This window comes from Callorhinchus milii, unplaced genomic scaffold (genome assembly GCF_018977255.1).
Source record: "Callorhinchus milii isolate IMCB2004 unplaced genomic scaffold, IMCB_Cmil_1.0 Scaffold3, whole genome shotgun sequence".
NCBI lineage: Eukaryota > Metazoa > Chordata > Chondrichthyes > Chimaeriformes > Callorhinchidae > Callorhinchus > Callorhinchus milii.
In genome coordinates, this window is record NW_024704744.1 from 95,140,508 (window position 1) to 95,152,625 (window position 12,118).

At 42.9% G+C, this 12,118-nt stretch overlaps 1 protein-coding gene across 3 annotated transcripts in view; it reads left to right on the top strand.

The window, feature by feature from the left end:
* The window catches only part of camkmt (calmodulin-lysine N-methyltransferase), a 135,436-nt gene that overhangs the window by 99,856 nt on the left and 23,462 nt on the right, over positions 1 to 12,118 (top strand). For 2 of the 3 annotated variants that reach the window (XM_042333703.1, XM_042333705.1), the window contains exons 4-6: positions 6,221 to 6,281; positions 9,128 to 9,182; positions 10,910 to 10,973. In XM_042333703.1, coding sequence (XP_042189637.1) covers positions 6,221 to 6,281; positions 9,128 to 9,182; positions 10,910 to 10,973 — 180 coding nt within the window. The remainder of the gene's footprint in view (positions 1 to 6,220; positions 6,282 to 9,127; positions 9,183 to 10,909; positions 10,974 to 12,118) is intronic. The other variant, XM_042333706.1, reaches the window with a different exon arrangement.

The following is a 12,118-nucleotide window of genomic DNA, read 5'->3' on the forward strand; positions in this document are numbered from 1 at the left end:
GTTCAGTTCCCAGGTGGGGCAAAACGTTGGGCAAGTTTCCTTACAACACGACTCTGTTTACCCAACAGTAGGTAGGAACCCGGTTGTTAAGTCAACTTCTACAAGTGTAATTTGTTGTTGTTGTTATTGTTGTTAGTCGATTGGGGGAATCACTTTTCCGGGGTTAATAATCCCTTCCAAAAAAAATATGGTCACTCAGTCTGCGACGGTTTATGGGACACTGCCTGTGGGCCATTGGCAGCCGCGTTTCACCCACAAAATCTATGTATAACATCAAAATGTAAAATTCATTTTACAGTATATTCTTTGAAGTGCTTTGAGACATCTCGAAGACATGGTAATCTATATCAAATGCAAGGACATTATTATTAGTATTATGAGATCAAAATCTCTACTTGGGACTTGAACCTTCTGACTCAGAGGCGAATACTACCAGTTGATCCAGGCCACCACTTATAATGCCCCACCTATCAATGCTGAATTACAATAAAGTACAAATAATCCTTTTCATGTCGGGAGAACATCCCATAGCGCTTCACGCGATATGCTGTAAAATGAATTGACTGTATATTTTGTGGGTGAAACGCGGCAGAGCATGTGTTTTGTGAGCGATGGGGCGGCCAATTTGCACACAGCAGTGTCTCGCAATCAGCCTTGATGTGAATGTCCAGTTCTGTTCTCGTGTTAAAAACATTGCATTAATTGTACTGGTATCTGGGGCCACTGGTCTGCTGCCTGGGCTGGGAGGTTATTACCCATATAATCCGACAGAAAGAGTGACCCCATTCGGTTATTTTTATCAGCGACCCACGAGGAGCTCAGCAAATGTAATCTGTTAAAATCTTGCCGGATATTTCGGCATCTGCAGGGATGATAATACTGTGGAAATCATGTTAGTTTTGATATTTAGCATTAAAGTATTAAGCTGTTCATAATATCTAATAAACCCACGTGGTAGCATTTTTGCACCATTTGATTTTCAGACTCTTTATTTCCCGAGAAAGTTGGTGTCCAACAGAGCAATTTAGTTAGCGGAGAACACAACTTTAACATTAGGACATAATAAAGAGGAGGAACTTATTCTCATTTGAGTAATAAGAATCTGGATTGTACTGTGTCACATAAAGCCATGGTTGAGAAATCAGTTGAGGGATTTATGAGAGAGATTGATGGGTACTTGGGGAGTAGAAGTATCAAGGGAAAATGGCAGAGAGGTGGGATTAGAGGAGGTTTTAGTATAGAGGCCATGGAATGTGGTGGGCTGAATGGTTTTATCCTGGCCTTAATTTCCTATTTTCTAATATAAGGTGACCCTATTATAATTTGTCGGGTTTCGTGGGATCTTCTTAGAATATCCTTGGACTCGCGCTACACTGGAAATGGGTGTGTACCATATACCCGTCCTCCAGCGCTGATTTGTCAGCAAACCATGCCAAAATATAACCAGGTCATCCTGACGTCACTTCCTGTGCACGCGTGCAACGTTCAGGAAGTGACGTCGGCAATGCCCTGACGATTTGCAAAGTGGCCGTTTTTGGACTGAGCTTTGTTATAGCCTTATAGCGTTATACCAAACCACCACGGCGTTGCCCTGTCCTATTTCCCAATTTTTTTCTCCCCACTTCAGGTTCTTCCCTCCTTTTGTGGAAGGCACTGGCAAATGCAGGAGGTAAACTTCCAAGAATGTAGCCATTTTCATGTGTGAATCTAGACTGTGCTTGTTAGCAAGTGATTTGAACTTGCTTAGAAGGAAGAATGACGAAAAAGGGGCTGGTGGAACACAGCTGAGGCAAATTCTGCCTTAGCCATATCCACATACTAACATTTTCCAGCATCACTGAATAATAATAATAATAATAATAATAATCCCGGCATTTAATATAGCGTCTTATGTCGTCGAGAAATCTCAAAGGACTTCGCAAGATATACTGTAAAGTGGTTTGACTTGTGTATTTTGTGGGTTTGAGTGAATAACCAATTTTATTAGGGGTGTTATTGGCCAAGATATCGAGAGAAACTCCCTTCTCTTTTCAGATAGAGCCACTTTAACTTTAACTTCCACCTGAACAAGCAGACAGGACCTCAGTTTAACTTCTCATCCGAGGAATGACATCTCTGACAATGCAATACCGCCCCCACCAGAAGTGGCAGCTTAGACTAGCGATTCCAAGTCCCGACTTGAACCCACAACCTTCTAACTCAGAGGCGAGTGCACTACCACTGTGCCAGGCTGACACAAATAGCCATTATTAGCAGTAACCGTGGCTGATTTGTTACCTCTCAAATTCAGTAGTATTGACGCCAATTGTGTTTCTACCGCTGCTTCCATGACTGGGATCACTGAACGCACACCCAGACCAGAGATCAAACCTAGGACCTACCAGGTCTCTACAAATCAATTAAAATGACCAGTTACGCAATTGGGGAGCCAGTTTTCTGTGGCAGAACTTCATTATTATCATCTGAGATCGTAGTCTGGCTGACACCTTGGAGTACTGGAGCAGTGGTGTACGCTTGGAGGTGCTCCCCTTCTAATCAGACTTTAAACTGAGGTCCAGAATGCCTGTACTTATTCCAAAAGAAAAGAGAGTTTCTCCTGCTGGGCTGACCAACTATTGTCCACCTAAAATTAGCCGTTCACCTCATGGCTTCTTGTGGGATCTTGCTGTCCACAGCACAGCTACCTATGAAACACAATTGATATATTTAACGGAAATGACGGTGACGTCCTTTGAGACGTTTCAACGTGATAATACATTACAAAAATCCAAGTCCTTCCTTCATTGTAATACTCACCTGTGTGAATGATTTGGAGTGAATAATCAAGATAGTTTCCTACAGAGGTTAATAATAATAATAATAATAATCCTTGCATTTGATATAGCGCTTTTCACGTCGGGAGGACGTCCCAAAGCGCTTCACAGATCACACTGTAAAGTGAATTGACTGTATATTTGTTAACAGTAAAGCGCAAATGGTTTATGGATACCATTTGAATTTCAGGATTAAGGTTGTTAGTCGATTGGTGGATCGCTTTTCCGGGGGTAATAATCCCTTCAAACATATATTTGTTCACTTAGTCCCCGACTGTTTGTGGGACACTACTGTGCGCAATTGGTTGCTGCATTTCGCCAAGAAAATATACTGTCAATTCACTTTACAGTATATTCTGTGAAGCGTGTTGAGACGTCTTGAAGACGTGATAAGTCGCTATATCACATTCATGGATTGTTATTATTATTAAATTGCAGCCTTTCCTTCACTCTCTGCCATCCCTGGTTTTACTCAGTTTTGGTGCTGAGGTCTCAACAGACATTGAAGCCATTCAGAGGAGAGTGGGCTCAGATGACATTGAATGTGAGAGGCTTCTGTGAAGTGGTGACTGGGGAGCAGCAATTTGCAAGTGAATCACAGTGGGCATAACAATGGATTTATTCTGCCTTTCTATAGCAGAAGGAATTCATGTCTACACAGCAATTGGGTTTACAGTATAGCACTAGAGGTTGCCTCGTTGTAAACGGCAGTAAAAAAATAATAATATTCCTCGCATGTGATACAGCGCCTTTTCACGTCTTCAAGACGTCTCAAAGCGCTTCACAGAACATATTATAAAGTGAATTAACTATATTTTGTTGGCAAAAACGCAGCAGCCAATTGAACGATTTTGCTTCTAAAGCAAAATCAGTGTAGTATACGGCAACCCACAAGGTGCAGATGTTGTCAGGTTAAACATTAGTGTAACAGAACCCTACATCTATAGAACGTACCATGTTCTTGAACCACCCTCCGCCCCCCCACCCCCACCCCAATTGGGTAGGATAAGAGGTACAGCAAAAGGGAAGGAGTGAATAGTTTTCAATAATAAAAACGGAATTCGCTGGGATCACACGGCGGGTCAGGCAGCATTTCTGGAGAGAGGAAAAATAGTTAACGATAGAGGTCAATGTCGGAAGATCATTGGGAATTTCAGCTCTCCGATTCAGGACTCTTAGATGGCTTGGGAACTGACTTGCCAAACATTCTTGCAGATCGCCCAAGGTTGTCAACGTCAAAGAATTACAAAAGCATGAGAAAGCTGACTTTCCAGCCCTTACCTTTCCTGCCCCCTCTGTTTCCTCCTTGTCGCCTCCCTGCTCTCTTCCCTTGCGTCATTCACACTTCAAAACAAAATAACAGTAAACTGGTCACTTCATTCCACGACCGTTTGTGGGACACTGCTGTGTGAAATTGGCTGCCGCGTTTCACCCACAAAATATTCAGTCACATTACAGTGTATTCTGTGAAACACTTTGAGCCGTCTTGAGACGTGATAAGGCACTATATCAAATGCAAGGATTATTATTATTATTATTATCTCTCCCTCACGTCGGTAGTCATTGGACCAGCCTTCTGATACCATCGGGTCTCTAATCTTTCAGGCCATGCTACATTGAGACCTGAAAATCGTTCAAACTTTTTCTTTTTACTGTTTGTGCCACATGCAATGAATGTGGTGGAGGGGGGAGGTTGGAGGAAGAGAAAATCAACAGTTTTATTAACCATCCCATTGTCTTTCATGATGTTGTGCAGAGATATTAAACGACAGTGCTTGTTATTTATTTCATTAGTTATGCAGGATTTTTTTTTGGTGCCGCTTTACACAAACCGACAACAAATAACTGTTTTCCACATCAAAGCTTCAAAATTATTTATTTGTTCTGAAGCCGAAATTGAAAGGCAAAGCAAAGAAAGCGCGACTGCAAACGTCCTGTGATTTCGCTGACAATGGACAACTGACAGCAGCTGATAAGACAGCTTATTTCTGATTATTTATTTCTTTCCTTTTCGGCGCTCATTATTGCATTTTTTTTTGGCAAGCAATGTGGTTGCTAACGATCCCATGACGCACTTCAGAAAAAAAAGGGGAATTTCTCCTAGCAGCCTGGGCACCGACAGTCCTTCACAATAAATTGTTCCCTCGCTTCGCCAGCTGTTTCTCGGACTTTGCTGGCGCATACTGTCCGTCGTGTTAGCCTAAAAGACAAACCAGTCACTGAACTTGACCCGCATTTACTCGTGAAGTGCTCTTAGATGTTCCGACGTAATATTGCGCGAAGTAAAAACGCAACTTCTTTTAATTTGTCTTTTTAATCAAGTACCAAATTTGCCCTGTTCTGTCTCTGATTCTGACTGGCTACCTGAACCATGGTGGTGTATTTTTATACTACACCCCTGTGCTGAAATTAGAGGGGTCAATTTTGCATGATTTCTTAACAGATTTCTCAGTTAGGAAATGGGATCAATTAAGAAAGCCAAGGTTTTATTAACTGGAAGTACATCACGCACGTCGTTCTGACTGACTCGCAGAAACCCCGCTTCGAAAGTAATAATAATAATAATCCTCCCACAAAGACAGAAGTCGCTGGGAACACTCAGCGACTTCCCAGCGACTTCTGTTTTTGTTTCAGATTTCCAGCATCTGCAGTAGTTTGCGTTTTGTTAATAATAATCCTCGCTTTTGATATAGTGCCTTTCATATCGGGGAGGACTTCTCAAAGCACTTCACAGGATAGCAGCAATGTATTTTGAACATGGCAGTCAATTTGCACAATTTGCAGCAATTTTCCACAAACTGCCATGAAGTGGATGACCAATTTTATCAGGGGGATTGCTGGCCTTTATTGGAGTAACAGCCAAGACTAAATTAGTTTAAAATCTTGACATGGGCCTTAACTAAATAAAAAATAATAATTTGGTCAATCCAACAACGACTTCTTGCGCAATTAGCTGCCGCGATACACTGCTGTGCGCAATTAGCCCACAAATATAGTCACTACACTGCACAGTATATCCTGTGAAGCGCTTTGAGACGTCTCGAAGACGTGATAAGGCGTTATATCAAGCGCAAGGATTATTATTATTAAATCCAGAATCTTTTGAGTCAGCGACGAGAATTGGATCAAGCAGATGAAATTTGAGTGGTGTTCTTTATTTACTTAAAATCTTCGTGGCAACAACCCTTGCAGTTAACCCTTGCAGGTTCTTTTCTGTCCCGTCACGTGAATCCAAAAAGTGGAAAATAATTGGGCACGATGCACCAAGTTCTCACCAAAGTGGAGAGAGTTGTGGGTTATTACTGTGAGATAATGTACACTATAAAATGCGTTGATTTTAAAATTAAACTGATCACTGATATTCTAACTGCCGCAAGCTAACAAGACTTGTGTTTGTTTTGTTCCAGGTGTCTGGCCTTCAGAAGAGGTTTTAGCTTATTACTGCGTAAAACACAATGATACATTTAGGTATGTTGACTAATCTTTTCATTGACCTGGTGGTTCACTCTGCGCTCGTCTGATTTGACTCGTTCCATCACGATAATTTGTCTCAATTGTGAAAGGAGCAAAACTCCAGCATAGAACTCCCCCACGTCTGCGGGCGAGATACTGCTGCATACTCACATACAGGAAAGCCACTCCATACTGTGTTGGATAGAGTACAACTACCCCACTACCTCACATCGGTACACTGTAAAAACTTCCCAATATCTACACACACTGGATAACCGCCCATAACTGCACAACAACAACAGCATAACTATTCCATATCTGCACTTTCCTCATGTCCACGTACCCTGGATGACCGTGCGCTCGCTCAAAGCTCAAGATCCCCAAAGTATTGTTGGGAAAATCCTAATCCACGCACCAAATAAAGTGAAGTCACCGACTTAATAAGCGCAGCCATGCAAAACAATCCATTGCATTTTGAGTGATGACCTGATGTCTACACTGTTTTCATATCCACAATGAGACCAGTCCCAATTAGTGTAGATGTCAGACTCCCTACTGTAGTTCAATAGCGAAAGATATCTTTTGTACTATGACTTTTCTGGCAATGCCTTCAGGTGTTTCCTACCCACTGTATATGACTCTTGTTCGGGTGAAAGGTTTTTGATTTCCACTTAAGGCATTTTGTTTTGCTTTGATTTTTTGTGTGGGGTGGAGTGTGTGTGTGTGTGTGTGTGTGTTTGTGTGTGTGGAGAGAAAGTGGAAGCGTTAATCGCTGAACCTTCATTGTGAAGGTCAGGCAGGAGAAAGACACTGCTTGGAGTGATTCACCCACACACTCTTGGTACGCGAGGAGAGAAAATTCACTCGCACTGTGCAGTAGATTCTTCTTAAAACAAAATGCTCAGTGCTCCTTCTATCCTCTTCCCGTATTTTTACGCAAGCTTAATATTTCAATCAACATGTACGCGTATCTCTTCTGACTTGCTTATTGGTATTGGAAAAGTGAGTGGTATCCAGTGACTGTCTCTGACTTTGCTGATCTCCGATTTCAAATCAACGTGAAATGCCTTTTGTTTTTGTCTCAGGTCCTTCTCATGGTTAAATGCAGCGGAATTCACCGTCTTCACTCGGCCCTGTGTTATTGTCCCATAAGGGGTTTGGTCTTAAAGAGGGAATCTCATCACCGCAAACCCCATAGAGTTTCAAAAACGAGTTAGGTTTACCCCCCCGCCCTCCCTTCCCGATGGCTTAGCCAGTTTATTGAGTGAGTAATCAGCCACGTGGGTGTTCCCGGTTCCAATCCCAGACCTTTGCTGCATTAGTTGGAACGCTGAAATTGTTCTCCGCGTTTCAGGTTAAGAAAGGAAAATCATCCAGGAAGCCCCGATAATAGAAAACCTCTTGGAGTCCTGTAGCTTAGTGGTTAGAGCACTCGCCTCGCAAGTGAGAGAACCTGGATTCGCAGGGCAACACGTTGGGCAGGTTTGGTTAATAATTTGGTCACTAAATCCATGACTGTTTGTGGGACATTGCTATGCGCAATTGGACTGGTTCCTTTGTGGATATGAAAACAGTATGGACATCAGGTCATCACCCAAAATGCAATGCATTGCTTCGCCCACAAAATATACAGTCAATTCACTTTACAGTATATTCTGTGAGATGTCTCGAAGACATGATAAGGCGCTATATCAAATGCAAGGTTTATTATATAAATACTAGCCACTTAGATAAGATGCAGAAGGCGGCAACCTGGGGGAGGAGGGCATCGCAGCTGAGCCCAATCTATTCTGACTTGATGTTCACAGCAGAGCTTTTTGAATAGCAATCAGGAGTGGGGAATTCTGACTGTTTTTCTTCTCCCTAACTCATGCCCAAATCTACTTTGAGATAAGCCAAGGCAGCAGGACACGAGGGCACAATTTGGCGATTGTGAAGGGCAATTTCAGGACAGACACCAGGACGTATTTCTTTACACAGAGGGTAATTGACATCTGGAACAGGCTACCAGGAAGAAGAGTTAAGGCCAGGATCCTGGTCACATTTAAGATATGGCCTGATTCTGTAATATGGTTACATTTGTGAAGCACCTTTTACGTCAGAAGGACATCTCAAAGCACTTCAATGACTGGGGTGGGTAACCTGGAAAGTTGAGATGAAATGGTGGAAATATCCTCTTTACCCCCATCTCTCGTATAGCTCAGCACAGGCTGTGCCTTTACCCATTCAGCTACCAAGAGACCAATATAACTTCTATTTTGGAAGAAGGGGTGCTATTCAAGGTGTTGATGATGAGATACTCTCTTTAAACGGACTGAATGGTTGGGGTTTTTTTTTACCCCCTCACTTCTTTTATTACAGGAGTTAGTGAAGCTGAACAAACATTTCAGCTGAAGGGAACATTCGAATGAACTCTCTACATTTCTTTTTCATTTGCCTTTACTCGCTGGTTCACTCTGTAACACATCAGTAGGAACTTCTTCTCCCGGAGGCTGGGAGGGGCAGGGGAAGAGAGATAGAAAGGAAAGGAACTTCTACAGAGTTTTCATATTTGCATCGAGCAAAGCCGTTGCTTTTCTGTTTGCTTTCCCTCTGTGAATCGCTCCGAGAACCCTGTGTGAAGGGCGCATAAAAGTGCAATACACTGTATTAAGTGGAAGTTTTTTTTTAACCCAAGTAAAACATTCTCGGTGAAACAGCGAGCCTCTTCCTCCCTTCCTATCTTACTCCTTTAACACATGGACGTTGATGAATTGCGACGAAGGGTCTATTAGCTCTGATGCCGCTTAAGCCTATATTTGTGTGTGCGTTCTCTGCAGCTTCCATTTCTCGCCCCTTCCTTTTTTTTTCTTTCCCTCCAGGGGCCTAGCGGTGTGCGAGCTGGGGGGTGGCATGACTTGCTTGGCGGGTCTCATGGTAGGTCTCAATTCCTTTTTTGCTTCTATCGTTTTCTCTCTCTCTCTCTCTCTCTCTCTCTCTTTCTCTCCCATTCAGGAGAGAATAAAGAAAGGAGAGCTAAGGTCTTTTTTTTTAAAAAAAAAGATTCTGCTGGTCCCAGCTGCTGTGACAGGGAGGTCTTGTGTCCGCGCCAGTTTCAGACCAGCTGCAGAAAGAGAGAGCCTCTGGATTGACTTGCTTTTGCATCTTATTGATTTTATGCTCACTGCAGCAAATGAGCAGAAGCATTTCATCCGAGTGGACTCGATATCCCTTGTTATGACATTGTGGGGGGCGCCTAGGAATGGTCACAGTTAAATCATTTTACGTGGAATCAGCCCTAGAGAGGGCCATTCTGCCCATCGTGCATGTGCCGGTTTGTTGTTTATGTTTATTGGAAGCCCCCCTTTCTTTCCCCCCCCACTCCACTGTCTCCCCCGCCCCGCCCCCCCCCCTCCCCGCACCATCACCACCACCCCATCCCCCATCCATACCTTTTTTGTATTTTTCTTTTTCAAACATTTCTCCTTTCGAAAGCTATCATGGATTCTGCTTGAACCGTAGGTTTTGGAAGTGCTTTTTGTGCTGGTAAAAAAAAACTTGAAACCCACTCCTCTCTTTGTTTTTTTGGGGGGGATAATAATCTTAAATTTATGTCCTCTCGTTACCTACTCGGCAACCACTGGGAACAACTTCTCCCTATTTACGTTATCAAAACACTTTGTCCTTTTTGGAACACCTGACGACTTGGCAGGACATTTTCCCAAAGTACACGAAAAGCTACAGCAAAAAAATAGGCACAAATCACTGTTGGAGCTCTATGGTATGGCTGCTAATGTTTTGCCAGAACATCACGTGGACAGGCAGTAATTGTATCCTTTTAACTCAGACTGGGGCCATTCAGGAACCGTCGCCCCACATTCTTTCAAGCTCCGAGTCGTGTGTTCACGAGAGGCCCCAAATTCTACCGAAGTCCCAGCCAGCGAGACCATTTTGCCTCAAAACAATTTTTTTGCTCCCAAATTGAATATTTTCCCACAATTCTGCACCATCACACATTTTAGGGCCGGAGCGATCCCACGGGCAAAAACGGTGTGGAACTTCGAGCCTCGGTGGTATTATGCGGCAGTGTAATGTCAAGACAAGTTTTTATTTCTCTCTCTCTCTCTCTCTCTCTCTCCCAAGTAAAAAGCATATTGTTGCGTTGATTGACACTTGACAAACCTGTCCCACTCTTATATAATGTGTCTAGGTTACTCACAAATGTGCGAGCATGTCAGCTGCGCACAAAAAAAAAAAATTACCCTTACAAAGCCATCTGCCTCCCATGCAAAGTTATGTGAAGGGCATCAGGCGGGCAGACAGAGGAAGGCTGAAAGGCAGAGTGACAGCCTAGTATGATGGCTGTACCAGATAAACAGAAGGCTGCAAATGAAAGCCTCTCAGAATACCATCATCCACTGTCACAATCCAATTACTGAACAGAATGATAGCAAGATAGAGGCTCCCGCAAATGGAATGATAAAAGTATTGACTGATTTGATTGAATGATTAAAATAATGCAGACATAAAATGAAAAAAGATTGAAGATTGTTACTAAGAAATAGGTGAAGAAGCATGATACTGAAGGCTTGTCACTTCTGTCTTTCACTTCCACGCAGACAAGCATATTTGCTCACTGTTCGATGCTATTTTTTTCTCTCCAGGTTGCTATTTCTGCAGATGTCAAAGAAGTTCTATTAACTGATGGGAATGAAAAAGCCATCAAAAGTATCCTTACTCATGCAACCTCAATTTAAATCTCAAGTTTTTTTTTGTTTAAAAAAAAAAGGAGGGCAATTTTACATTTGCTGGGAAACCGACCGCATTGCCTGCCTCTGAATACGGAACAACATAAAATGAGTGTTAGCGTGGTGAGTTTCACAGCGCACGAGGATGCAGGTTATTCAGCCCTTATTGAGCCTATCGCTGGTGATGCATCAATTCCATATGTGCCCAGATGTATCTGCTGCGCTACTGTAATATCCTCCGCCCTGATCCCCTTCTCAATGCCTTAGCTTTGACTTTCTGATCGCACCATTTGACTGCATCACTTTACAAAGCACGGGCCACAAAATACACAGTCAATTCACTTCACAGTGTATTTGAGACGTCTGGAAGACGTGATGAGGTGCCTACGTCAAATGCGGGGATTATTATTTATTTATTTAGTTACAAAGCTATCAATTCCCCACCTCAGAGACCATTTTCAACCGTATTCAATGAATTGGCCTTGGTTAAGGGGCAAAAAAGAGGAACAAAATTAGACAGTTCCTGAATTGTCCTTTCTCAGTTGTAGCTCTTTCTGGATGGTGGTCCAGTTGTGTTTATTGCTGTCGTATTTAGGCCTTTACAAGATCCAGATCGTTTATTCTGAAACATAGGTCCTGGCACCAGACTTGGATGTCACCTCTTTTTGTATTTAAGAGAAGGACTCAGATGGCTTTGTTTCCTCAGTGCAGTTGTCAACGCGAGTGGCATTCACTTAAGCCTTTTAGCTCCTGTCTGGATTTTGTAACCCCGAACTCATGAACAAGTAAATTGGAAGAACTTTGTTTGAAATTGCCACATAAACAGAGCATTATGAGTGGCACCAATGAGGCAGAAAAGAGCTCTCTTTAGTGAAATTTGTGGCGGTTGAATGGAGAGAAATAGTCAGATAAGAAACGTTTCTATGCTCTGCACCATCCCTACCTATGGAATCCTCTCCAATCCTCTTTTCCCGCCCATGCCTTCTGGTACCGAATCTGGTTCTACTCCTCTTTCCTGAAATCTTCTATCCCACCATCAGTGGCCGAGCCTCTAGCCATTACACTTCCGCTCTCAGGAACTTTCTCCTAGAGTTCCTTCACTTTGCTGCCTTCTCTCCCTGCCAT